Source organism: Pongo abelii, chromosome X, assembly GCF_028885655.2.
Source record: "Pongo abelii isolate AG06213 chromosome X, NHGRI_mPonAbe1-v2.0_pri, whole genome shotgun sequence".
NCBI classification, from domain to species: Eukaryota; Metazoa; Chordata; class Mammalia; order Primates; family Hominidae; genus Pongo; species Pongo abelii.
This window is the reverse complement of record NC_072008.2, coordinates 19576150-19600724: the sequence shown is the minus strand read 5'-3', so window position 1 is coordinate 19600724 and position 24575 is coordinate 19576150. Positions and strand designations below refer to the sequence as shown.

The 24575-nt window shown below is 43.5% G+C and overlaps 1 protein-coding gene across 3 annotated transcripts in view; it reads left to right on the top strand.

Moving 5' to 3' along the window:
• The window catches only part of MAP3K15 (mitogen-activated protein kinase kinase kinase 15), a 155630-nt gene that overhangs the window by 13762 nt on the left and 117293 nt on the right, over positions 1 to 24575 (top strand). Inside the window, exons 1-3 of one of the 3 annotated variants that reach the window (XM_054544390.2) lie at positions 7235 to 7798; positions 12427 to 12566; positions 14850 to 14873. In XM_054544390.2, coding sequence (XP_054400365.1) covers positions 12444 to 12566; positions 14850 to 14873 — 147 coding nt within the window. In that variant the 5' untranslated portion in view covers positions 7235 to 7798; positions 12427 to 12443. Of the gene's footprint in view, positions 1 to 7234; positions 7799 to 12426; positions 12567 to 14849; positions 14874 to 24575 lie in introns of those variants that run through there. The other 2 variants (XM_054544389.2, XM_054544388.2) reach the window with 2 other exon arrangements.

Sequence of the window (24575 nt, the reverse complement as noted above, 5' to 3'; positions counted from 1 at the left end):
GACACATTTCTAGGCCTGAATCTTTCTCTTCAGTGGTGCGTATCTGACAGAAGAGACTAGAAGAACTCAAACTGGACATGCTGGGATGGAAGTAGTGGTTTCAGTTATTGCTGGGAATGGAATACCGGTTCTTTTTCTTTTGGTTTGTCCGTATTTTCTATACTGTATGTTATTTTCTAGAATATAAGTATGATTTTTACTCTAAGTACAGTAAGAGGTTGAAGATGGTGTTATAACTCAGAAGCCTTCTCCCTTTCTCCCTCCCTGCTGGAGAGAGTGGCCAGGTGTGCTCAGGCTAGACAACAATGAGTGCTCCCAGGGACCCGGCTGCAGAAGTCCGTGGCTGGACCTCAGCTGTCTTCTGTTGGACTTGGCTGTTGGCTTGCCCATAGGGGCCCTTCCTTCCTTTCCATGCTGCTGTTAGTGCTACTGACTCAGAATTGAGCCTGGAACTTTCCTCACGTTAGTCATGTGGGCCAACTTTGAAAGAAGCGTTTCACCTGCAGCATTTAATGGAGACATTGCTGTTTGAGCCTTGAGTGCATTTTAGAGTAGATATCCGTGGGCTGGTCTGCTACCTTACTGGCTGTGTTATTATCTGTTACTAGGACAAAATGTATTTTCAGTTCCCTGCAGTGAACTTCCAAACATAGTTTTGGAATACGAGCCATAAACCGTTTTAAAAGTCTTCTGTGTATCTGGCTTTGAAATAGGTGCTGTTTCAATCCCGGCCAAATAACATGGTTGGGATAGGACTGAACTTTCTGTAAAGTAGGCTGGAAAAATTCTTGTTGCCCAGTAACTTGCACAGGTTTTGGCAATTGCGTGTGATGGGACTGGCAGAAATGCCTGGCAGTTGTTGGGGCTTGGTTTGGGGAGGGAGAGTGGTTGGGGAGCAGAAGGGAGTTGAGTGGTGGGTGAGTCCTGGCAGGAAGTAGAGCTCATTCAGGAATTTTGGGGTCTGTGGCAGGCCATCCCAGGGGCCAGGAAGAACTGGACACAGATAGGGAGGGGAAAGAGAAGGTAGAGAGAGGCGGGAGCATTCGATGTAGATAACTTTCCCTCTTAAGTTATTTTATCATGGAAAATTTCAAGCATGTACATTACCCAGCTCTGACAATTATTAACATCCTGCTGTTCTCATTTCTTCTTTACCTCTATCCGTTCCCTACCTCATACTTGATTATTCTTTTTTTTTTTTTATTTTTATATTTATTTATTTATTTAGAGATGGAGTCTCACTCTGTCACCCAGGCTGGAGTGCAGTGGCGCGATCTCGGCTCACTGAAACCTCCATCTCCCAAGTTCAAACGATTCTTCCCTCAGCTTCCTGAGTAGCTGGGATTACAGGCATATGCCACCACACCTGGCTAATTTTTGTATTTTTAGTAGAGATTGGGTTTTGCCATGTTGGCCAGGATGGTCTTGAACTCCTGACCTCAGGTGATCCACCCGCCTTGGCCTCCCAAAGTGCTTGGATTTCAGGCGTGAGCCACTGCACCCGGCCAATTATTCTTTTTAAACATATTAAATGTAAAATGTATAGGCATTGTGATGTACAAATCTCAGCTGTACAACTTTAAAAAATGACTAAACCTCTCTAATGCAACCCCCATCACAATATAGAGAACACTTCTGTTTTTCCAGAAAGTTCCATCATGTCCCCTCTCCCTCAATCCTACCTTTACCCCTATAAGGCTATGACTGATCTGCTGTCATCTCTGTAGATTAGATCTGCCTTTCCTAGAGCTTCATCTAAATGGCCTCATACAATATGTATTCTTTGGTGTCTGGCTTTGTTCACTCAGCATGATGTTTTTGAGATTCATCCATACCGTTATGTGTATCTGTAGTTTGTTCCTTTCTAATATTATACAATTTTATTGTAAGAATATACAGGTTAGTTTAGGCATTCTCCTATTGATGAACGTTTGGGTTGCTTCTAGTTTGGAGTTGTTAACAACCAAAGCAGCTCTGAACATTTGCAATTTGCAAGTCTTTGTGACTTTTTGTGGACCAATGTTTTTATTCCTCTTGAGTAAATACCTATGAGTAGAATGGCTGGATCAAAGGGTTAAGTGTGTGTTGAAATATATCAGAAACTTCCAACTCTTTTTCTGAAGTGGTTGTACCATTTTATATTCTTAGCACCAATGTGTGACAGTTTCAGTGGCTTCACATCATCACCAACACTGTCGATTGTGGTTCTTCTCATAAGGGTTGTGGTGGTTTTTCCTTACGGTTTTAATTTGCCTTTCCCTCATGATTAATGATGTTGAGTACTTCTCCATGTGCTTTTTGGACATGCAGATATCTTCCTTTGTGAGGTGTCCATTCTAGCCATTGACCCATTTAATTGGGTTGTCTGTCATCTTATTATTGAATTATGAGAGGTTTTTATGTTTTGGATTTAAGTGCTTTGTCATATATTTTGTGAATATTTGCTCCCAGACTGTGGCTAGCTTCTCCATGTACACAATGGTGGCTTTTGATGAGCAGAAGCTCTTCGTTTTGATGAAGTCTAATCTAGAATATTATTCTTTTATGGTTGCCTGCTCTATCTTGCCTAAGGAACCTTCCAGGTTGCAGTTGTGCAGGTACTCTTTTATATGTTCTTCCAAAAACTTTGTTTCAGCTTTTACATTTAGATCTGTGATTCATCTCAAATGAAGTTTGACACAGGTGCCTCTTGACAAACTGAGCCTGATGCCTTGAACACGTGGGATGCCAGTCTTGCCCCACGATGAGTGCCCCCAGGCACTTTGAGTCCAGAAGGCAGGACCACTACTGCCTCCTTTTCGTCTCATTATCCGGGAAAGTACAGGAAGTGCAGGTTATCCTTGATTCAGTGGCCTTTCTGCCTTCCAGAGCAAAAACTCCCACCAGAGACCTGTAATGAAACCTTCTAAACATGTCTTCTATCATTGTGTAACACTGGCCCTGGCGATACAGGTGGTGACGCTTTATAGGTCTGAGTTTGGATTTCTACCTTCTCGTTTATTGGCTGTGTGAGCCTGGATAACTTACATGATATCTCTGAGCCTCATTTAAAAAGATCCCTGTGTAGAGATTCAAAGTCTGTGCCTTGAACTTAGTAAGTATTCAGTAAATGTCAGCACCCTCCCCCACCTGCACCACTCCCCTTGACCCCCATCAGTAAACATACCAGAACCCCAGTGTAGAATGAGATATGCTTTGTGAAATAATAAATTGCTGAAACCTGGTGTGTGAACTTTTTCACAAAATATTAAGTTAATGTTTCCATAATTTAAACTAGTTTATTGGAATAACTACATTAGGAAATATATGATACATGCCAAAGCTTGCGTTTATGTTTAAATTAATGGTATCGATCAGTATATATTTCCATTTATCACATTTCACTTGTTAGTATATATTCTTTTTATACATTATTTAAAAGCAGCAAAGTTATTTAGTAAAATTAAAAATGCAGGGCTCAGATCCCTTGGGCAGTTATCATGTAGTGGGGTTGCTTTATATGCCTGCAGGTTGTAAGGAAAGTTTTCAAAATTTTGAGGTTGAAGATTGCATCCTAACCCCATTCCTTGTCCTGTGCAGAGGAACTCAAACTTGTGCCACTTGATTTTGAGGTGTTTTGTCATGTAGTAGTAGTAATCAGAATATAATAAAATATCTCTGCATCTTATTGACAATGCTTACTAATGCACCAGGCTGTCCTAATGCCAGCCACGTCACATCAGCCCAGTTCTAGCCATACAAGATACCTTGTATGGCCATTAATGTTGAGAGTAAAAGAAATGTAGAATAAATGGGACAAAAAGGAAATGAAAATTGTTGATATTGTAAAGGTGCTTCATTGGCCTCCAGTAAATCCCACCAAATATTTTGGTTGAGCTGGAAGCAAAGACCATTTTGATGTTCACAATGATTGTAATTGGCTCTCACAAGGCTAAAGTTTGAAGGCTTGTTAGATGGGTTTATTTTAAAAATGTGTTATCTAGGCCGGATGTGGTGGCTCATGCCTGTAATCCCAGCCCTTTGGGAGGCTGAGGCGGGTGGATCACTTGAGGTCACGAGTTTGAGATCAGCCTAACCACCATGATGAAACCCCATCTCTACTAAAAATACAAAAATTAGCCAGGCGTGGTGGCGCATGCCTGTAATCCCAGCTGCTCGGGAGGCTGAGGCAGGAGAATCGCCTGAACCTGGGAGGCGGAGGTTGCAGTGAGCCGAGATCGTGCCACTGCACTCCAGCCTGGGCAACAGGGTGAGATTCCATCTCAAAAAAAAAAAAAAAAAAGTGTTATCCTGAGAATGAGAATCCTGCATCCAATGTGCTTATCATTCCTAAGAAGCAAATAGATAAGTTTTTGTAAAGCACTCTCTGGCTATGGAGTGCTTGATGCAGATCATAAACTCTGCACATCCCTTCTCAAAGGACCACCTACGAAAAAGGAAATTGGTACATGAAAAAAAAGGAAATTAGAAGGGGCAAGTTCAAGCAACATGGCCCCTGTATCTAGCAATGAGTCACCACTCCCACAGGCTTTGGGGACAGATACTGCTGAGGAAACGTAGAACACAGAATGGGTGAAATCAGCAGCCAGGCAGAAGTCCGGATACTTAGTGATGATCTTTAAGGAGCTGTTGATTTTGTTAAGGAAAGAGTGTATTATTGTGGGAGGAGTATAAGTAAAAGTGATGGTTCTCTCGAGCCGGCTGACATTCATTTTAACGAGACAGTTGGAGAACAAATTAAGAAATGCAGGGGCTACTTACTGTGATTTTTGTCACAGTAACAGGAAAGCTCAGCGGTACCCTTGTCAGGGTCTGCAGCGTGTGGCTGCAGTACATCAAACTCTGCACCACTCTAGAATTGCGCACAGTTTGAAGGTGATGCGTGACACAGACCTTTTGAAAGAAGAGGTTGTTATCTGCTGGTCAGAAAAGGCTTCTCAGAATGTGTCTCCAAAAATTTTGCTACAGAGAGTCATGTTAAAGTGTTTCCTTTAGAAAAGGGTTGAGGAAAGCTGAAGAGGAATCTTCAGATGATGAAGATGAAAATACTGGGATGGTGGCCAGGCGTGGTGGCTCAAGCCTGTAATCCCAGCACTTTGGGGGGCCGAGGCAGGTGGATCACTTGAGGTCAGGAGTTCAAGACCAGCCTGGCCAACATGGCGAAACCCTGTCTCTACTAAAAATACAAAAATTAGCCTGGCGTGGTGGTGCACACCTGTAGTCCCAGCTACTCAGGAAGCTAAGGCACAAGAATCGCTTGAATCTGGGAGATGGAGGTTGCAGTGAGCTGAGATCATGCCACTGCACTCCAGCCTGGGCAACAGAGCGAGACTCCATCTCAAAAAAAAAAAAATTGGGGTGATGTGTTCACTGGCTGCCAGGGAACCCAGACTTGGAACTGTGAAGTGTGTGACAGCAAGGATGATGACAATGATATCAATACCCATGTATTTTTATTTTTTTAGAGATGGGGTCTCACTCTGTCACCTAAGCTGGAGTGCAGTGGCACAATCATAGCTCACTGCAGTTTCAAAGTCCTGGGCTCAAGCGATCCTCTTGCCTCAGCCTCCTAAGTAACAATATTGATAGCATTTAAAGTGATGAATGCAGTCTAGCTTGCAGTATCATGCTGCATATTTTTCTGTATTGTCAGATGGAAGAACAATATGTATTTACAAAAGATAAAGTGGCTTAACTCACGCTATAATGTATATTGCGAATATTTCACTGTGAGTGGTCTGAAATTAAGTCCAATGAGCCCATTCACCTCAGTGAGTAAAACGTAGTTGGCATATATGTGCTGCATTTCTTTTGGAAAAACTGGTAGTGGACACATCTCAATCACACTTACATAGTTAAAAAAAAAAAGATTTACTTTCAGTCATTCTTACCAAAAAAATTTGATACTGGGAAGCAAAAGATAGGAGGCCAGGTAGTTTCCTGATGTCCTCACGCCCCCCTCTCCTTCCTCCTAGTTAAAACTCTATCCCCCAGGCAACGAGTACCACTCACTGTGACACTTGGTAAGGACTTGCTGATGTCCTAACACTGAATTGGTATATTGGCTCCTTCTTATGAGATTGGAAAATAAGATTTAAGTGACACTTCAAGCTGGGTGCGGTGGCTCACGCCTGTAATCCCAGCACTTTGGGAAGCCGAGGTGGGAAGATCACTTGAGGTCAGGAGTTCAAGACCAGCCTGGCCAACATGGGGAAACCCCGTGTCTACTAAAAATACAAAAATTAGCCAGGCATGGTGGTGCATACCTATAATCCCAGCTACTCGGGAGGCTGAGGCAGGAGAATCACTTGAACCCAGGAGGCGGAGGTTGCAGTGAGCCAAGATTGCACCACTGCACTCCAGCCTGGGCGACAGAGCAAGACTCCATCTCAAAACAAACAAACAAACAAAACACTTCACAACTGTCTTCATTGACTTGACCTGAGTATGTCGGAAATAAGCAGCAGTAGATAGGTAAGATCTAAATTATGGTAGGAGTTAGGAGAGGTGCCTTCTGTCCAGTATATCTGGGCTTTTTTTTTTTTTTTTTAAAGGTAGCTTTTAGGTAGCTAGTGTTGTCATATGTCCAATCCAATTTTTGTCTTGAAGTCTTTGGCCAAAAACTTATTCTAAAGTCTAGCGCTTTTCATTTTGACAAAGGCAGTCTTACTTACTTTCATAATTTCTATTTTTTCTGCAGGGAGTTAGATAGACTTAAGGATAACCTGGTATATATTTAAAGACTGGCAAGTACAGTCACAGAATTACTATATGGTAAATCATTTGCCATCATATCACTTTGTTGACTAATGCTTTGCTTCAGAAATCAGATACTTTCAAACCACACTAGAAAATTATAGTTTTATATATTACCCATAAAACATTTAGCAAAAATAGTATTCAAGATAGTGTTCAAAAGTTTTCAAAGAACTAAAGTCCTATGCATCATCTTTCTTATTTAATACTAGCGTGTTTCAGCGTCCTTGTAATTGACCTCCTGCTTGAGGTCGTTGTAACTGGTTTTTAAATTACACTTTCCTGCTAAGCATAGATTTCAACTGGAACCTTGGCTTTTTGCAATCCTTGATGTAGTATCTCTCTCTCCCTCCTCCTCTCTCTCTCTCTCAAAAAGACAGAGTCTCATTATGTTGCCCAGACTGGACTTGAACTCCTAGGTTTAAGTGCTCCTCTTGCCTCAGCCTCCAGAGTAGCTGGGACTTTAGGCACATGCCACCATGCCTGGTATCACTTCTTAAAGTTTGCTAAACCAAGATAGGTAGGGTGGGTGTGTATGCCTGCCTCAGGGTCAGAAAAGATGGTTTCTATGATATGTGTTTTTTTTTTTTTTTTCCTGAAGCTGGCCTGCGTCAGTAGGAACTGAAAGGTAATGGTTGCTAGGAGCACAGGGTGTATTTGGGAATGACAATCAGAATTTTATCTCTTCCTTTTTATCTGTGATCTTTTTGCTTAAGATTTAGCCTGATATATAAATTTGTTTTGCCCCCAGGTAGCTCAGTTTTACACAGTGTGTCAGGAATGTACTAAGCCTCATGAGGGCATCGGGGAACACAGGACTTGGGGTTGGAAAAGCTGATTTTGAGCCCTGACTTGTTCATGCTGTACTTGAGTGACCTTGGGCGAGTCTGTTAACCTCTTTGCACTTCATTTTTCTACCTGCGAAGTGAAGCCAGTGCTTGCCCTGCCTGCCTGCTGGAGTTCTGAAATTCAACTGAGAAGTCTGTGGAAGTGTTTTATAAATGGCGAAGCGTGTGACCACTGTGATGATGAAAGGTTTTAGGTAACTGGTGCTCTCTTTAGTGATAAAGCCCTTTTTTCTTTGTATAGAATAAAAGTTCCAATCTGGTGTTTTATTACAATTAACATTTATAAATCAGATGCTAAATTCATGTTTTAGAAATTCTGAAAATAAGCCAGTTGCATACTGTTTTGGTATAAATCCTCAAAGTGAACTTAGTCTACTGGCCTGAGTGACAAATGTCAGGCAAAAATTCCAACTTTAGATTCGAGGCAGTTTTCCTATTGAACACGAATTGCTCAGAATTTTTTTTTTTTTTTTTTTTTTTGAGTAGCAGTATTAATATGTCCTGTTTTCATTGACAGTGAAAAGTCTCTCCCAATCCTTGGTAGGCCGGTGGGTCCCAGCACAGAATGTTGAGAAGGCAAAGAAGGGAGGAATTCATGTCACTTGATCAAAATGGAATCTTCTTGGCAACAAGTTCCTCTGCCACGTTCAAGGTTGCCTGTGAAAATGGGCCGCGTGACTTCGGGACTACTGTCCCTATCCTCCCTTCTGCCCCTTTCCGCTATTCCCCGTTGTCTGTTTCTATTTGCTTCCTTGCCTTTATTAACTAATTATAACAGTCACCATGGCCTTGGAATTAATATCTGTGTTGCTACTTTTTCATAGCATCACTATGAAACATGTAATTTTTTTTTTTAAATCTTTTGAGACAGAGTTTCGCTCTTGTCATCCAGGCTGGAGTACAGTGGTACAACCTTGGCTCACTGCAACCGCCTCCTCCCAGGTTCAAGTGATTCTCCTGCCTCAGCCTCCTGAGTAACTGGGATTACAGGCGCCCACCCCACACCCGGCTAATTTTTTGTATTTTTAGTAGAGATGGGATTTCACCATGTTGGGTAGGCTGGTCTCAAACTACTGACCTGAGGTGATCCACCTGCCTCCGCCTCCCAAAGTGCTGGGATTACAGGCGTGAGCCACTGTGCCTGGCCTGAAACATATAATTTTTAATGTAGATAAGTAAGAGTCTAGGAAGCAGTCCTATAGGCAGAATGTCTAATTTACTCAGCTGCAGTGGCGCATTATCTTGACTCTAAGCAAATGTCTTTGGGGAGTGGAATTACCCATTTGAGAGAAATTGATCAGGCTGGGTTGTAGAGTGTTTCCTCAGTATAGATGTGTGTCCTTTCATTAGTAGATGACCTCTTAAAGGGTAAATTTGACTCTGAGAGTCTCCTGCTAAAAAACTCTCTTGATTATTTAAAAATATTTTTAGGTGAGACATTGATACTATGGTTATTTTTTTCTTTGAGTTCTCATCTTTTAGTGATATATCCTGAAATATTGGGGGATAAAACAATATGGTGTCTGGTGGGATTTATTTTAAAATAACACAGGGAGGGAGGGGTGGACGTTGCGGATGGTAGTAAAGATGAAACAAAGCCGGCCTTGAGTTGATCGTTGTTGAGATGGGAGGTATGGAGATTTCGTTATACTATTCTGTCTACTTTTTATGTATATTTGTAGTACTGCATAATAAAAAGTTTTAAAGAGGCCAGGAGCAGTGGCTCACAGCTGTAATCCTAGCACTTCAAGAGGCCGAGGTGGGAGGATTGCTTGAGCCCAGGAGTTCAAGACCACCCTGGGCAACAGAGTGAGACCCCATCTCTGTTTAAAAAAAAAAAAAAAAAGGTAGCCAGGTGCAGTGGCTAACGCCTGTAATCCCAGCACTTTGGGAGGCTGAGGTGGGCGGATCGCTTGAGGTCAGGAGTTTGAGACCAGCCTGGCCAACGTGGTGAAACCCCGTCTCTGCTAAAAATACAACAAAATTAGCCGGGCATGGTGGCACATGCCTGTAGTCCCAGCTACTCTGGAGGCCAAGGCACAAGAATCGCTTGAGCCTGGGAGGTGGAGGTTGCAGTGAGCCGAGATCGTACCCGTGCATTTTTGAGACTCTGTCTCAAAAATAAATAAGTAAGTAAAAATAAAAAGTTAAAAAACCCAACCATAGGTTTCCCATTGCCTCAAGGTAGGTCCAGCCCTCCCCCTCCAGGCTCGTTTTTCTGGGGTATTCTGGCCCCAGGAAGTGATCTGTGGGTGGCATTCACACTTACACCCTGGCTTGCTGCTGGCCCCTTGCACTAGCTGGCTTCTGTTAATGCACCGCTCTTTCCTTGCCTTTGAATCCCCCACATCCTCATCCCATTCGCCTGCCTGACTCTTACAGAGCCTCAGGTCATGGACAATATCCCTTCCTCCAGGCCTTCTGTGATTGCCCTCCACTCAGGTGTGGATTATGTGCCCTCCTGGGGGTGCTGTGTTCACTGTTTCCCTTATTTTGGCCGCCCTCACCGTGATCCTAACCATCCCCTTCCTTCTGGTTACCCACATTGTATTGTAGTTGGTTTTTTCTTTTGAGGGAAGTGATTATGCCCTGTTGACACTTCTATCCCTGGCACCCATCAGAATCCTGCCATACAGCAGGCAATCCATAAATAAGAGAATAAAAGGCCCACTCTGGGGCTTAGTGGCATTTGGCCTCAGGTTCCCAGCGCCTCTTTACAGAGCTAGCGGTGTCTGGTGCCTGCCTGCCTTTATGTTTCTTCACGCCCTTGTTCAACTGGCCTCTGTTCTGTCCCATTGGGATTTTGAGTGACTTTCTAGAAGTCACAGCAGTGTGAGCATGAGTTTGGACACTACATTCCTATATCTCCACTGCACATGGTGAGGAAGCTCCCATCAAACTTGGAACTCCTACATCCTCTAGAACGTTTTGAGTTTTAAAATGGTTCCCCATACTACTAAGCGTAATTTAAACATGCTCATTATTCGTGTAATAAGTTGCTCCTCTGTTTTGAATAGGTCTCTATTACAGGGTGCAACTCCAGGGTGCATTTTACTTTTTTCTTTAGTTTATGAGACAAGGTCTTACTCTGTCACTTAGGCTGGAGAGCAGTGGCATGATCACAGCTCACTGCAACCTCGACCTCCCAGTCTCAAGCCATCCACCCACCTTAGTCTCCTGAATAACTGGGACTACAGGCACGCACCACCACACCCGGCTAATTTTTTGTATTTTTTATAGGGATGGGGTTTCGCCATGTTGTCCAGACTGGTCTCGAACTCCTGAGCTCAAGCGATCTGCCCACCTCGGCCACCTGAAGTGTTGGGATTACAGGCATGAGCCACCGCGCCCAGCCAGGGCACATTATATGTTGTCAAGTTGATGGTAGACATGTGAGCCAGGAGCTATGACAGGACTGTTTATTGCAGCAGTGTGAAATAGGAAATGAATAAAAATCTGTCACACAACAGAATTCTATACAGAAGCGAAAATGTATGAACTGGAGCTAAATGCACAAATTGGTTGAATGCCACCAAAAAATAGCAAGCCGAAGAATACATACAATGCAATACCATTTATATGAAGTTCAAAGACATGCAAAACTGAGCAATATACTGTTAAGGAATTTGTGTGTGTGTGTGTGTGTGTGTGTAATGCCTATACGTGCCTGTACGTATTATCTTAGTCTGTTTGGACTGCTATAACATAATGCCTGGGCATGGCTTCTAAACAACAGAAATTTATTTATTTATTTAGAGACAGAGTCTCACTCTGTTGCCCAGGCTGGAGTGCAGTGGCACGATCTCAGCTCACTGCAACCTCTGCCTCCCAGGTACAAGCGATTCTCCTGCCTCAGCCTCCCGAGTAGCTGGGATTACAGGCGCCTGCCACCACGCCCAACTAATTTTTGTATTTTTAGTAGAGACAGGGTTTCACTATGTTGGACAGGTTGGTCTCGAACTCCTGACCTCAGGTGGTCCACCTGCCTTGGCCTCCCAAGGTGCTGGGATTAACAGGCATGAGCCACTGCACCCAGCCAGAAATTTATTTCTCATAATTATGGATACTAGGAAGTCCAACATCAAGGTGGTGGCAGACTCATTGTCTGGTGAGGACCTGCTTTCTAGTTCATAGATGGGATCTTCTCCCTGTGTCCTGGAATGATGAAAGGGGGAAAGCAGCTCCCTGGAGTCTCTTTTATAAGGGCACTAATCCAATTTATGAGGGCTGCATCCTCATGACCTAATCACCTCCCAAAGGCCTCATCTTCAGGTACCATCATATTGGGGGATAGGTTTCAACACATAAACCTTGAGGGGACACAAATGTTCATTCTATAGCACACACATATGCGTGGAACTGATAAATACATAGATCCGGACAGAAGTGTTCTCTGGGCAGGAGGGAGGAGATGTGATCAGGGAGGGGCACATGGGACCCTGAGTGCAGGTAACCCTCTGACTTGGGCTGCACAGAAGGTACACGGTTTTTCGTTGCATTATACTTTATGCCTCATATATAAGCTAAATATATTCTTCAGATGTATGATATGTCATAACAAAAATAACATTAAAAATCCATCAGCAAGTTCTAAGTGAGGTTACATTCCCAGCACTTTGAAGAAGAAAGAGGGTTAAAAAAAATTCTTACTGCGTTTCTTCCACAGTTCATAGGGTAATTTTAATCAAATCATTCCTTACTTTACCTAACAGGCTGATGACAGAAATACACATTGCTATAGCTCCCCACTGGTGATCACCAGTGAGTAGATGAAGTAGACAGATCATCTCCCCTAATCCTGTCCTCTCCTTGTTCATGGCAGATGTTGCTGTGGTAGACATGAGTGATGTCTCCAGACAGCCTTCCCTCTTCTACCATCTTGGAGTCCGAGAAAGCTTTGACATGGCCAATAATGTGATCTTGTACCATGACACCGATGCCGACACTGCTCTCTCTTTGAAGGTACAGGGTATTCACCTTCTCCTGAGTACTTCGTTTGGGAAAGCAGAATTATATGTCTAGCAGAAATGCCACAGTAGCACAGGAAGTTGGAGAAAAACAAAGACTTGCTTGTGCAATTCTTTCCTTCCCACCACAGATTCTAGTTCACACAGATGACTTCCTGGCTATTTCGTGAGCATCTGTGCTACAGTTGTACGTTTGCAGGCAACTTGGGCATTTCCAGGCTCGTTAGGGAAGTGGAGGCAAACACTCCTATTAGTTTCCATTGAAGCAAACACACTGTTCTGAATTCTTTCATGAGCAATTGGATCCAAACCTACACATAAGAATCAGTTCTCAACTTGGATAATAATATGAAGACATTGAACAGTTACTGAAATGGACAGAATATTTTAGTATAGACACAATTAGTCTTTGATGTTATTTTCCACCAGTCTGAAAGCAAAGCAAAACTGAAAACGTGTGTGTTCCTACACAACTCATTCATGGTTAAGAATTTCTAAAATGTATTTTTGCAAGTTCGAGACAAGCTTTTTTGGATAACATAGTATTTTTTTAAAAAATGCTTATATTTGTATAGTGGAAATGTTTAACATGAGTTATTCCAAAATTCAGTGGATATTGATATTGTTGAATATTTTAGTCAGAAAATCCTGGCCTATGCTAAATCATTTTAGGAATAATGGATTAGTTTGTTTATAGCAGTGCTTCTCGGCCTTGAGTGTACTTCAGAATTACTGGGAGAGCTTGTAAATATCCCCATGCCTAGGCCCCACCCCAGACCAATTACATCACAATCTCAGGGGTGGGGGTGGGACCCAGGCACGGAGATTTTTTTAACCTCCCAAATGTGCAACCATGGGTGAGAACCAATGGTTTGGAGAGTCAGCCTTCACAGACATCATTTCTAAAGGTTCAGTTCCCTCAGTATTAAAAATCACTGGTAGATAGTAGTACAATTTTATGCCAAAGTTGGACATTTTCATTGTGTTTCTTGAGATTTAATATTAACTAGATTTTCTGGATTGTGTAAGGATTTGAGATTATTTCCTGGTAGAAATACCACCTGCTTGAGATGTGTAACTTGTATGTGCTAAACATCATATATACTTTACATAGATATGTACTCAGTAATTATGGCAAAATACTGTATTTTAATAAGTCATTTGTATGACAGTGAAAGAAGAAACTTTTATTAGTGTACTTTACATTGTAGAATAGTTTCCCCAGGGCTATAAGCAAATGTAAATTACATTAGATAGTTAGATATTGACCTTTTCTTTTACTGATTTTCACCAAGGTAGCTATGCTTAGGAATATTTAGAACTTAGCAAGTATGAAAGATATAGATTATTAACCTATATTTTGATGAAAAACATGAAATTAGAATTTTTTTTTTTTTTCCAGTTTAGGACAGTTTCTTCAGGTGTGCCTTAGCAAAGCCCTCTGGAAAGTTCTATGGACTGGATGTTGTAATTTTTAATAATACAGAAAAATATTTTCTAAAATGGAAATGGGTAGTCAGTTATATTTAACACCAGAAGAAGCAGTTTGCACTTGTTATCAGGAAATAAAAATCTCAAAATATATGAAACATGTTTTACAGGGCAGCTGTTTAGTTAAATGGTGTTTTCTCCGCCCCTCCGCCGCCCCCCACCCCCGAGATGTTGGTGCGTAAATGAGACAGTCAAGGGCTGCCTAATTATCGTACCAAATTTACTGATTAAAATTGTTGTCATTGAATTTGAACATTCATTCCTAGACAGTTGTAGCGGGGTGTCAGGAATTCTACTACCAACACCCCTTCTGTAGGAAGGCTGACTGTGGTGTGGCCTTCACATTGATTGATTCAAGAAATGGTTCCAGATCCGGGGATAGCACGGTGCCTTCTAGGCCCTTCCTTGCTATCGCCGACATTCTTTTCTGGGAAGGCAAGATGCAGGGCACTCAGCACCCCAAACTTGAAGCTCAAAATATCTTTTGGGCAAAAGCACTGGCCCTGTTCTGGGGAAATCCTTATAAATGCCCCCTAATAGTTCCAGAGACTAACCAGTGGTGATCAATTTTCTTTGGAATATGAATGTTGCAATTCAGAGGTTCATTGTGTTTGAAGCTTTTGGAGAGGGAGGTTTCACATGATTAATTCTTGCTGTAAGGTGGGTGCTTTTATGTGATTAATTCTTACATGGTTAATTTCTTTTATAGAGGGGAGTGCTGGCTAATGCTTATGGAAATTAGCTGTTTTGAAAAAAAGCTATATTCATCTTTTCTTTTTCTTTTCAGGACATGGTAACTCAAAAAAACACAGTAAGTATTACATTTTCAGAATTTTAATTCTGAAATTAAATGTAAATGTCAATTTGTAAAATGCTTGCCTGAAAATCGCCCAGGTAGCAAGATGACTTCTAATCACGCCTGTGGTTTGTGTTTCTAAGGAGGACAGCTAGAAATCTCCCTATGCCTCAACCTGCCGGCCCCAGGCCCCACTCAGCCATTGAGGGTATGGGCCAGAAGGCAAGGCCAGCCAAGAAAGTGTATGTTCTTCATTACCTGCTGGGACTTTGAGCTGTAACCTTCTGGGTGACTCCTTCTGAGCTGGGTCGATGTTCCGTGGACCACCAGTAATGTTTTTGCTGGAGTCAATACCTCCCATACTTCCCAAGCAGAATTTCCCTAACGACGGAGGAACGTGAACTTGTATGCCAGTTAATATTGGGCACAAGTTTCTTGCTACAAACGGAAAGGAAGTGGGATGGAATTCTACTTCCTTCTGTCCCATTTATGTACTGAAGTCTCCTGATTTGGCTTAAAAGTTCCTGAAATTACGTAGTTTTATTGCCACGTTGGTTTGAATAGTATAATGAAATCACCACCCTAAAAATGTTTTAAAAGGATCTTGGCCTTGGAAATGTTGCCAAGGTTATCCTGTACCCTTGAGTGCACTCCAAGCTGCCCATCCCTCCAGACCTATGGCATTGTGGTTTGAGAAACCGTGACCTAGACTCAGGACAGGCCCTTGGTCCCCCGCCTTAGAGGCTTAGTCTCCTTCCTGCTAGCTCTTCTAGAAGGAACAGGCCTGCAGACTCTCTTCCTATTCCAGCTAGAGTTCCTAGGAGAGGGAGAAAAGGGCCCAGGAGGCAAAGCTTTCCCCTGGGCGCCGTCTGCAGAAGTCCCCAACCTGCAGCTTGGGGGCCCAGGCTTTCCCAGGACCCTGACAGAGCTCCCCACCTGAGACATGAGTTTCAGAAACAGACCAAGTGGTGTAGTGCACGTGATTACTATTGGAGCATGAATTTTCCAAGCAGGCCTGTAAGATAAGGCATCGGGTGGTTTTAGATTCCTTTTGGGAAAGAAATGGGATCAGGTGTGACTTTTTTTGGTCCCATTTACATGCTGATGTTGTCCACTTATAAGAGTCTTTCCTGTTCTTCCTAGAGCTTGACTTTTTTTTTGAGACAGAGTCTCGCTCTGTCAGCCAGGCTGAAGTGCAGTGGCGTGATCTTGGCTCACTGCAACCTCTGCCTCCAGGGTTCAAGCGATTCTCCTGTCTCAGCCTCCTGAGTAGCTGGGATTATAGGTGCCTACCACCACGCCTGGCTAATTTTTGTATTTTTAGTAGAGACATGGTTTCCCCATGTTGGCCAGGCTGGTCTCGAACTCCTGACCTCAAGCGATCTGCCTGCCTTGGCCTCCTAAAGTGCTGAGATTACAGGCGTGAGCCACCTCACCCAGCCTTGATTTTTAAAATTACCTAATTTGTGGAGAAATGGGGAAGAAGTCGAAGGAGATTGGGCCTGAGGCCCAGGAGGTGCGGTTGTAGCCGCAACTCTGTCTCTAAGTAACACTGGGCAGTCAGTTGTTCCACCCCTGCCTAGGCCTCAGGATCCTCAGCAATAAAATGAGAAATGTTGAACTGTGCCGTTTTGCTCATTGATACCTTCCAGCCCTCAACATCTGTAGTTCCATATTTGTTATACAAGCAAAAAGATGTAACCTGGATTTAATGCAAGAAATGGCTATGAAATGCTGATTCCTTAAAACAGCAAGAGTTATGTTGAGGCAAGGAGAAAGGAAGACAACTCGTTTTCTTTCTCCATTCCTCACTGTTGGATGCATCAGTACTCAGAAATAGTCTCTCCTCCCGGAGGCTTGGTGTCACGCTGTTAAAATTCCACTACTTACCTCCCTCCTGGTGCATTCTCCCTCTTCCAAAACACCCAGGAATTCCTTAACATTCTTAGTAATTCCAAGCATACCTCGGCACTATTCTTCCTAGGTATCTGTTTGTTTTTTAGGAATAAACTTACTCTAAAGCAGCGGTCCCCAACCTTTTCGTCACCAGGGACTGGTTTCATGGAAGACAATTTTTCCACAGACCAGAGGGTGGGGGATGGTTTCATGATGAAACTGTTCGACCTCAAATCATCAGGCATTAGATTCTCGTAAGGAGCACGCAGCCTAGATCCCTCACATGTGCAGTTCACAATAGGGTTTGCACTCCTGTAACAATCTAATGTCACCAATGATCTGACAGGAGGTGGAGTTCAGACAATAATGCTCGCTCACCCACCACTCACCTCCTACTATGTGGCCTGGTTCCTAACAGGCCACTGACCGGTACTGGTCCATGGCCCCAGGGGTTGGGGACCCCTGCTCTAAAGGATTTGGCAGCTAATCTCTTTGCTATATTTGGCATTATGTTAGAATTTGGTGCCCAGTATTGGTTGTCATGCTTGGCAATATGTGAAAATTTAGAGCACTCAGAAGAATAAAAGGATCCCAGGTGATGTGATGAGTGGAAAATTGCACTAAGAGGAAAAGCTAAAGGGAACTAAGCCTTGAGGGGTACCCATTAGTAGTCATCTTCAAATGCTATCCTCTTTCTGAAAGTAAAGAGACGTTTACTTTTTCCATTCCAGATGGGATGGAAGTAGGGTAAACAGAAAAATGGTTTGGATCAGCAGAATGGACATCTTGCAACTAATGGTGATTAAACATTAAAATAGAATGTCAGAGTAACTTGGGTGGCTTCTAAGGAGAATTTGCTCAGTTGTCCCCTCCATGTGTATTGGGGTGACCCTGGAATCAGACACCTGGATCATACGACCCCAAAGATTCCAAGAGAGAATCTGATGGAATTGTGGGTTTGTGATCATTTTGGAAAGATTTTGATTAACACACACACACACACACACACACACACTCTCATAGTGAACAGTGAAGTCTTATAAATAAGGGGTACGAATTAGATGCCACACCCTGAACATGTAGCCAGATATTTGAAATGATTTATGAATATGTGAAAACTAAGATGCTTTGAGATCTCTTTTCAAGGAGTCATTTGATATTTCTAAAATTGTGCTTTTACCCAGAAAGGGAGATGGAAAAATAAAAAATAATAAAATAATAATAACAAAGATAAAATCATGCTTGATGATGTATTGAATTCAGCCTTATGTGGCAGCAAAGTGGGCACATTTATCTTCATTTCTTTTTTTTTTTTTTTTTGAGATGGAGTCTTGCCCTGTAGCCCAGGCTGGAGTGCAGTGGCATGATCTTGGCTTACTGCAACCTCTGCCTCCCAGGTTTGAGTGATTCTCCTGCCTCAGCCTCCCAAGTACTTGGGACTACAGGCATGTGCCACCATGACTGGCTAATTTTTGGTTTTTTTTTTTTTTTTTTTAGTAGAAACAGAGTTTCACCATGTTGGCCAGGCTGGTCTCAAACTCCTGGCCTCAGATGATCCGCCCGCGTTGGCCTCCCAGAGTGCTGGGATTACAGGTCACGTTGCCTGGCCATTCGTCTCCATTTCTAGGAGCAGTTGCTTTGCAGGGTTGCCGAGGCCAGGAAGCCAAACGCCAGGCTTCAGGGTGGACCACCTGCAGCTCTTCTGGGTTTCTTTGGAAACATGGTATCGCCTTTTGTGTTCACCTCTTTTTCAGATGATGCTCATATTCTTGTGTTCTGGTTTTGTTTTGTTTTTTTTGAAATGCTTTATGTAGGTATAATTTACATACCACAAAATGTACCTAGTTTAAGCACACACAATTCAATGATTTTTAATAAATGACATAATTGTGCAGCCAGTTGTGGGTTGTGTACCACAGTCTAGTTTTAGAGCATTTCCCTGACCCCAAAATGCTTATTTGCAGACAATCTCTCTTCCCACACCCAGCCCCAGGCAAGAACTAATCTGCTTTTCGTCTTATAGACTTGCCTTTTCAAGACTTCTCATGTGAAAGGAACCATACAGTATGTGATCTTTTGCATCTGGCTTCTATCACTTAGGATGGTGTTTTCGAAGATCATCCATAATCCACTAGGATCATGGATGCATGGATCAGTAGTTCTTTCCTTTTTATTACTGAATGGTATTCTACTGTATAGGTAGTCCACATTTTATCCATTCCCTAGTAGATGGATTTTTGAATCGTTTCTACTTTCTGGCTATTATGAATAATGCCACTGTGAATATTCGAGTGCAAATCTTTGTGTGGGCACATGTTTTTATTCCTCTTGGATGCATACCTAGGAATGGAATTGCCAAGTCATATGGTAAATATGGGCTTTTTTTTTTTTTTTTTTTTGAGCTGGAATCTCACTCTCTCACCCAGGCTGGAGTGCAATGGCACGATTTCGGCTCACTGCAACTTCTGCCTCCCAGGTTCAAGTGATTCTCCTGCCTCAGCCTCCTGAGTTGCTGGGATTATAGGCGCCCGCCACCACGCCTGGCTAATTTTTTTTGTATTTTTAGTAGAGATGCGATTTCATCATATTGGACAGGCTGGTCTTGAACTCCTGACCTCAAGTGATCCACCTGCCTCAGCCTCCCAAAGTGCTGGGATTACAGGCATGAGCCACCGTGCCTGGCTGGTAAATATACCTTTAATTTCTTAAGAAACTGTCAAAACAATTCCAAAGTGGCTGTACCATTTTACATTTCTACCAGCAGTGAGAGGTCCAGTATCTTCACATCCTTGCCAATACTTGATATTATCTGTCTTTTTATTATAGCCATTCTAGTGAGTATGAACTGATACCTGAGTGTAGTTTTAGTTTGCATTTCCCTAGTGGCTAATAATGTTGAGCATCTTTTCATGTGCTGATTAGTCATTCATAGTCTTCTTTGGTGAAATGTCTGTTCAAATCTTTTGCGCATTTAAAATTGGGCTGTGTTCTTATTACGAAGCTGTGTAAGAGTTCTCTATACATTTTGGAAGCAAGGCCCTTATTAGAGGTTTTATCAGTTATTTCTTTTATGGATCGTGCTTTTGGTATATCTGTGAACTCTTAGCCCAAACCAAGGCCATGAAGTATGACTCCTATGTTTTCTTTTAAAAGTTTTATAGTTTTAGCTCTTACATTTAGGTCTCTGATCCATTTTGAGTTAATTTTTGTGTCTGGTGTGAGGTAGATATCCAACTTCATTCTTTCACATTTGGATCCCTAGTTGTCCCAGCACTGTTTCTTTAAAAAAAAAAAAACAAACTTGTCATCTTTGAATCATCTTGCCACCCTCGTCAAAATCAATTGACTGTATACATAAGGGTTTATTTTTGGACTCTCAATTATACTCCATTGACATATGTGTCTACTCTTAGGCTAATACCACACTAGTTTAAAACTTTTTTTTGAGACAAGGTCTCACTCTGTCACCCAGGCTGGAGTGCAGTGGTGCGATCATGGCTCACTACGGCCTTGACTTCCCCTGGCTCAGGTAATCCTTCCACCTCAACCTCCCGAATGCCTGGAATTATAGGTGTGCACCACCACGCCCAGCTAATTTTTCTATTTTTTTGTAGAGATAGGGTTTTGCCATGTTGCCCAGGCTGGTCTCAAACTCCTGGGCTTGAGCAGTCTGCCCACCTCAGCTTCCCAAAGTGCTGGGATTACAGGCGTGAGCCACCATACCCAGCCCCCTTTTTTTTTTTTTTTTTTTTTTTTTTTGAGACAGAGTTTCACTCTTGTCGCCCAGGCTGGAGTGCAACGGCGTGATCTCCGCTCATTGCAACCTCTGCCTCCCGGGTTCAAGCAATTCTCCTGCCTCAGCCTCCTGAGTAGCTGGGATCACAGGTGCCCGCTACCACGCACGGCTTTTTTTTTTTTTTTTTTTTTTTTTTTTTTAAGTAGAGACCACGTTTCGCAGTGTTGGCCAGGCTGATCTCGAACTCCTGACCTCAGGTGATCCACCTGCCTTGGCCTCCCAAAGTCCTGGAATTACAGGCACAAGCCACCGTGCCTGGCCTGCACCCAGCCCTTTTTAAAAAATTTATTTTTCTTTGTTTTTTGTTTTGTTTTGAGACAGGGTCTTACTCTGTCACCGCAGCTGGGGTGCAGTAGTGCAATCACAGCTCACTGCAGTCTGCACTATTTTGATTACTATAGCTTTGTAGTAATTTTTGAAATTTGGAAGTGCAAATCCTCTTTGTTCTTTTTCAATATTGTTTTGGCCATTTGGGGCCCCTCGAAGTTCCATATGAATTTGAGGATCAGCTTTTCCATTTCTGGAGAAAAAAAAAAGCCATTGAATATTGATAAGGATTGCATTGTATCTGTAGATTGCTTGGCTGGTATTGACATCTTAATAGTTTTAAGTCTACTAACCTGTGAATATGGGATGTCTTTCCATTTATTTAGGTCTTCTTTAATTTATTTCAGCAATATTTTGTAGTTTTCCATGTACAGGTCTTTCACTTTCTTGGTTACACTTACTCCTGTGTATTTTTATTCTTTTGGATACTCTTGTGAATGGAATTGTTTTCTTAATTTCTTTTTCAGGATTGACTTTAAAAAAACACCTGTCACAAAAATCTTGAACGCTACATTTCACTTCATATTTCAGTATTTGATTGAGTTGAAAATGCAATTGACTTTTTGGTCAGAGTTCTATACAAATGGCTTCTGGCTTTTCCTGTATTTTCATCCATTTTAATTCTTATACTATTTTATACTGCTTTGGAGATGACAGAGATAGCCACTTTCTGCAGTTTATCACTTTAGAGAAAACATGTTTATATGGTGACAGATCAAGGCTGAGTCTTTATGAAAGTAAAAGAGTGAAAATACAGCCAACCCCAAGGCTACTTTATCTGTTTAACCTTGGAACTTCCTAGTACTTTGCCACTAGTGTACATAGTCCATAGGCATTGCGTAGCTTCATTTGTTTTAATTTTCCTTAGCAAGGATAATCATACCTTTATACTTACAGCTTATCTTGCAGGTTGATTTCCTCTAGACCCAGACTCTGAGGCTGAGTTTAGGGTACAGGAGGTTTATTAAGGTATGCCTTTGGGATGACTGCTGGGGAAGGGGGAGTAAATGAAGCGGGACTGGCCAGAGGGAGACATGCAGCTGAGATGCAGGCTCAATGACAGCTTTGGCTGACCACATTGGGAGGGAGGTCTGGAGCTGAAATGGCCTTTCTGAGTTGTCTTGGGTTGGGATGAAATGCCCAGGCCTCTATGTTCCTCCATTTGTCCTTCATCACTAGGAATGTAGCTTGGATGAGATACTCTCTGGAACTGACACAGTTCAGAAGGGACTAACAGTAAGGGGCTGCTTCCTAGAGAGCTCCCAGCAATTGGGGCTACACATCCTTCCTTGAGGTTGGGTTGGGGGGTTCTGGGTAGTATACCTGCGTATCCACCACATTATAATTATTTCATTTGAGGAAATGTGTGTATGTATGTGTCATATATACCCCAAGACTAAGAAATACATTTCTAAGGCTTTAGAGGTATTGCAATAATTTTTTCCACTGAATCGGTGGGTAAATTACCTGAAAGCTGTGCATAGCCTTGCTAGAGAGGCACCATGGAGACAAGCACCTTCTCTGTTCCCCAGGAGAATTACTGGGAGAAAACAAGGTGTTCTACCCAACACTTGCAGAAGGAATTGTTAAAAGTACATTGGACTTTATTTTCATTTGTCATGTCCTAAAGCCAGAGTTCACAGTTGTTTTTTTAAAAAGCAGAGTTAAATTTCCAAGCTAGGAACACATTATTAAAAAAAAAAAAAACCAAAAAAAAAACACCTTATTAAAAAACACGTCATTAAAAAACTAATCTGGTTCTTGACCTCTGGTTTAGGTGATTTTTTTTTTTCTGGAAAGCCAGTGAGATTTAGGAGAAACTCATTGTTCCCATTAAAATGGTTATCTTTATAATACAAATAAATTAGAAATTCTTTGAAAAACAGACACTGGCAATATTAGGGACAGTGTCTTCAATACTGGAAGCCTCTCCTCTGGCTTAGGAACATGTGTAGGTCTCGGTCAGGGTAACAATTTCTCCTGGTTTTTTCCTCTTGCCATTCTCAGGCCTTCAGTTTCCTATGGCTTAGGACTCAAAATGATGAAAGATGATATGGATTGCTTAGGGACGCTTTGGTAGAAAGACAATTAGGTTTCTTTTCTCTTTTCTGTATCCTTTGGATTTTCTGAGTTCAAAAGATTTCTAGTACTTTTATTAGCAAAGACTCAATTTCAAACAAGAAAGCTACATCTCATAATAGGGAGAATTTTATTTTATACACAGAACATGAATTATATAAAAATCTCAGTTTGTTCTTTCTCTCTCCCTCCCTCTCTCTCCCCCTCCTTCCCTCCCTCTCTCTCTCTCCCCCTCCTTCCCTCCCTCTCTGTCTCTCCCCCTCCTTCCCTCCCTCTCTCTCTCTCCCCCTCCTTCCCTCCCTCTCTCTCTCTCCCCCCCTCCTTCCCTCCCTCTCTCTCTCTCCCCCCCTCCTTCCCTCCCTCTCTCTCTCTCCCCCTCCTTCCCTCCCTCTCTCTCTCTCCCCCTCCTTCCCTCCCTCTCTCTCTCTCCCCCTCCTTCCCTCCCTCTCTCTCTCTCCCCCTCCTTCCCTCCCTCTCTCTCTCTCCCCCTCCTTCCCTCCCTCCCTCTCTCTCCCCCTCCTTCCCTCCCTCTCTCTCTCTCCCCCTCCTTCCCTCCCTCTCTCTCTCTCCCCCTCCTTCCCTCCCTCTCTCTCTCTCCCCCTCCTTCCCTCCCTCTCTCTCTCTCCCCCTCCTTCCCTCCCTCTCTCTCTCTCTCCCCCCCTCCTTCCCTCCCTCTCTCTCTCTCTCTCTCCCCCTCCTTCCCTCCCTCTCTCTCTCTCCCCCTCCTTCCCTCCCTCTCTCTCTCCCCCTCCTTCCCTCCCTCTCTCTCTCCCCCTCCTTCCCTCCCTCTCTCTCTCCCCCTCCTTCCCTCCCTCTCTCTCTCTCCCCCTCCTTCCCTCCCTCTCTCTCTCTCCCCCTCCTTCCCTCCCTCTCTCTCTCTCCCCCTCCTTCCCTCCCTCTCTCTCTCTCCCCCTCCTTCCCTCCCTCTCTCTCTCCCCCTCCTTCCCTCCCTCTCTCTCTCCCCCTCCTTCCCTCCCTCTCCCCCTCCTTCCCTCCCTCTCCCCCTCCTTCCCTCCCTCTCTCTCTCCCCCTCCTTCCCTCCCTCTCCCCCTCCTTCCCTCCCTCTCTCTCTCCCCCTCCTTCCCTCCCTCTCTCTCTCTCTCCCCCTCCTTCCCTCCCTCTCTCTCTCTCTCCCCCTCCTTCCCTCCCTCTCTCTCTCTCTCCCCCTCCTTCCCTCCCTCTCTCTCTCTCTCCCTCCCTCTCTCCCTCCCTCTCTCCCTCCCTCTCTCCCCCCTTCCCCTCCCCCCGTCTCCCCCCTCCCCATCCGTCCCTCCCTCTCTCTCTCCCCGCCTCTCCCTCTCTCTCCCTCTCTCTCTCCTCTCCCTCTCCTCTCCCTCTCTCTCTCCTCTCCCTCTCCTCTCCCTCTCTCTCTCTCCCTCTCTCCCTCTCCCTCTCCCTCTCTCCCCATCCCTCTCCCTCTCTCCCCATCCCTCCCTCCCTCTCCCTCTCCCTCTCTCCTCCGTCCCTTCCTCCCTCCCCCCTCCCCCTCTCCTCCGTCCCTTCCTCCCTCCCCCCTCTCCCTCCCTCCCTCCCTCCCTTCCTTCCTCCCCCCTCCCCCTCCCTCCCTCTTTCTCTCTCCCTCTCATTCTTTTCTTCCTTCATTCCTTTTTCTTTTCTTT